The sequence below is a fragment of the Caenorhabditis briggsae genome (genome assembly GCF_000004555.2).
Source record: "Caenorhabditis briggsae AF16 supercontig from assembly CB4, cb25.NA_094, whole genome shotgun sequence".
Taxonomy (NCBI): Eukaryota; Metazoa; Nematoda; class Chromadorea; order Rhabditida; family Rhabditidae; genus Caenorhabditis; species Caenorhabditis briggsae.
The window spans coordinates 1-2,467 of NW_025543484.1; the positions used below are offsets into that span (position 1 = coordinate 1).

Sequence of the window (2,467 nt, forward strand, 5' to 3'; positions counted from 1 at the left end):
TGTATTTTGAAGTTGAGGTATTTAGGATAGAGCGCACTTGCAGAAAATGTACAAACTTTTTTTTTTAGGTGGTCCCCAACGCAAATTGCACTGGAGTGACATCACTCACCGCGATGCCATCCAATTTTTCAGAATCCGAGCCTTATAAAACAGCGTATAAAGTGGGTTTTGAAATTTTAAAAGAGTTTAGGCTACTGTAAATTTTCATACTACGTTTGATTTCCAAGCAAGTCTGAAGTTTGAAACTTTTGAGAATTTCAGAAAATTCCAAGTTCCTTGACACTACCGGCTGTCAAGTTCAGGCTAATTTATCTCGCTTCCTGTGAAAGATATTGAAAATGTGTCAACTGATGAAATGTTTGTAGAATTATGATAAACAATTTATCAGTTGACAACTTTTTTATACCTTTGACAAGAATCGGGATAAATTGATTCAAAAATGCAGGGTACACAATAACAAAATTTTCCAGTTCTGGTTCCGCAACCTGCTCACTGTGGCTCTTCCCTTCATAATGTGCTTTTACCTGAATTTTGCAATTATGCATCGTCTCCGTATCCAACACCTCGGAGCTAAGCTCTTCCGCTTCGCCACGTCAGAACACCGTCAAAATATTCGAGCAGCCACGTTGATGTTGGTAGCTGTCACATGCTCCTATCTGGCATCCAACCTACTGAATGTGATCGTTTACACTTGGGAATTGGTGGATAAAGAATCGCTGTTATCTGAAAACATCCGTCCATTGTACACCTTATCTTCGGACTTGGTATCTCTGCTTACGGTAGTTGCCAGCGCTTGTCGACTTCCGATTTATCTGGTGTGCAATGCGAGAATCAGATGTGAGGTGTTGGATTATGTGGACACTTGTGTGTTGACACACTTGAATATCAAACCGTATACGGTAAGTGCGCTCTGTTGATAACTTTGGCTTCTCTTCTAGTTAGAACTACTAACTTAGGATCGTTAGTTTTGAGCTCGTAACTAACTAAAATACACTAAAAATACGCACAAATCAGGTAAATCAGTTTTTTGAAAAATTTCGAAGTTTTGTTTTGTGCAGAAAATCATTTAGATTCGAATAATATTAAAGTAAACATTCAGTTTTTTTTTGTGAATTTTCAAGAAAAAATCTGATTGGGGTTTTCAGCTATTTTAAAGATTATTTTCCGCTTTTTCCGGTTTTTTTCGTTTAAAAGGTGATGGGACGATATTCGTGAAGATTACTGTAGATTACTGCAGCAGCTAATTCCCTTGTAGTTTTTACAGTATTAACCAATTATCAAAATTCTAAAATCTTAATTTTGGAGCCATTTATGACTATTTTTGGTGGCCCAGAAATCCAAAATTAGAAAATATGTCTATTGTTTTTAACAAGTTGATTTGATAGTTCCAAATCAATTTTCAAATTTCAAAAATATTGATTTTGAAGCGAGTTATGATCATTTCAAGTTTTTGGAAAATTCTGGCCTAGTTTTGGATTTCTAGGCCATCAAACTAAATTGGCTATAACTCGCTCCAAAATTAATATTTTTAAAATCTGAAATCTGATTTGGAACTGTCGAATCATACTCTTTAAAACCATATTCACCCTGGCCTAGATTTTCCAGATTTTGGGTTTCTAGGCCACCAAAATCAAGAGTTAGAAAAAAAAAATCACACCCACTTCTTCGCATGTCCCCTCTCTATCGCCTCTCTCTATTCCAGGGTCTCGGCAGTAAACGATGCCGAGCAACTACAGTACGCTATTGTGACACTGGCAGCGGTTACATGATCTACGATGTAAGTTGAGGAGACAGTGACCGAGAATTTTCTAGGCAGTAATTAAAAAAAGAAAAAAAAAAAGAAAAAATTCAGACGAAACAAGAAACGGAAGTGATACCGAGTCCAGTGGTAAGATAACAGAGCTCTAACACTTTTTCTTTTTATACTCCAGTTTTTTTCGATTTTCCTTTCATATAGCGTAACCCTGTAGTAACTTCTTGGCATGGGATTTTATCTATTAATGATCTATTATTGATTTATCGATTTTTTCAGGCGCCCAACAAGAGAGGCGAGCGAAGGGTGCGATCAGTGGGTACTGGGCTGGATCGTGTGGTGCTGTCAGTGGCTATGGGAAATATAAAAGCGTCACAGAGCAGTGCTCATTTGACTGTTCCACTTAATAGTAGTGTTATGATTATTCAGGAGGAATAACAAAATTTTTTTGAAATATATATTTTTGTATGCACATATTATTTGTCTTCTTATGCGGTTATAAACTTTTATATAAAAATTCAAAATATTGAACAAAATCAAAATATTGAACAAAAATTAGCCTTTTTGAAGCGCCTCCATCTGGCTGGCGCGCCTACGGCGCGAGTCCGCGCTAGTCGAGTTGGTCTTGACATAACTCCTTCAGAAGAAGTGATAGAAAAATACTGTTCACTACAAAAATGTAGCTCTGTTTCTGCTTAAAACATTTTCAAAGCT

General features: G+C 36.6%; 1 protein-coding gene across 1 annotated transcript; it reads left to right on the forward strand.

The window, feature by feature from the left end:
- Nucleotides 1-113: 113 nt before the first annotated feature.
- Nucleotides 114-2,191, forward strand: CBG24086 (the record flags this gene model as incomplete). The annotated part of the gene is made up of 4 exons (XM_045241088.1): nucleotides 114-161; nucleotides 471-899; nucleotides 1,703-1,777; nucleotides 2,033-2,191. The coding sequence occupies 4 exons, from the start codon at nucleotides 114-116 to the stop codon at nucleotides 2,189-2,191; spliced, it is 711 nt and encodes a 236-aa protein (XP_045100935.1).
- Nucleotides 2,192-2,467: the final 276 nt, after the last annotated feature.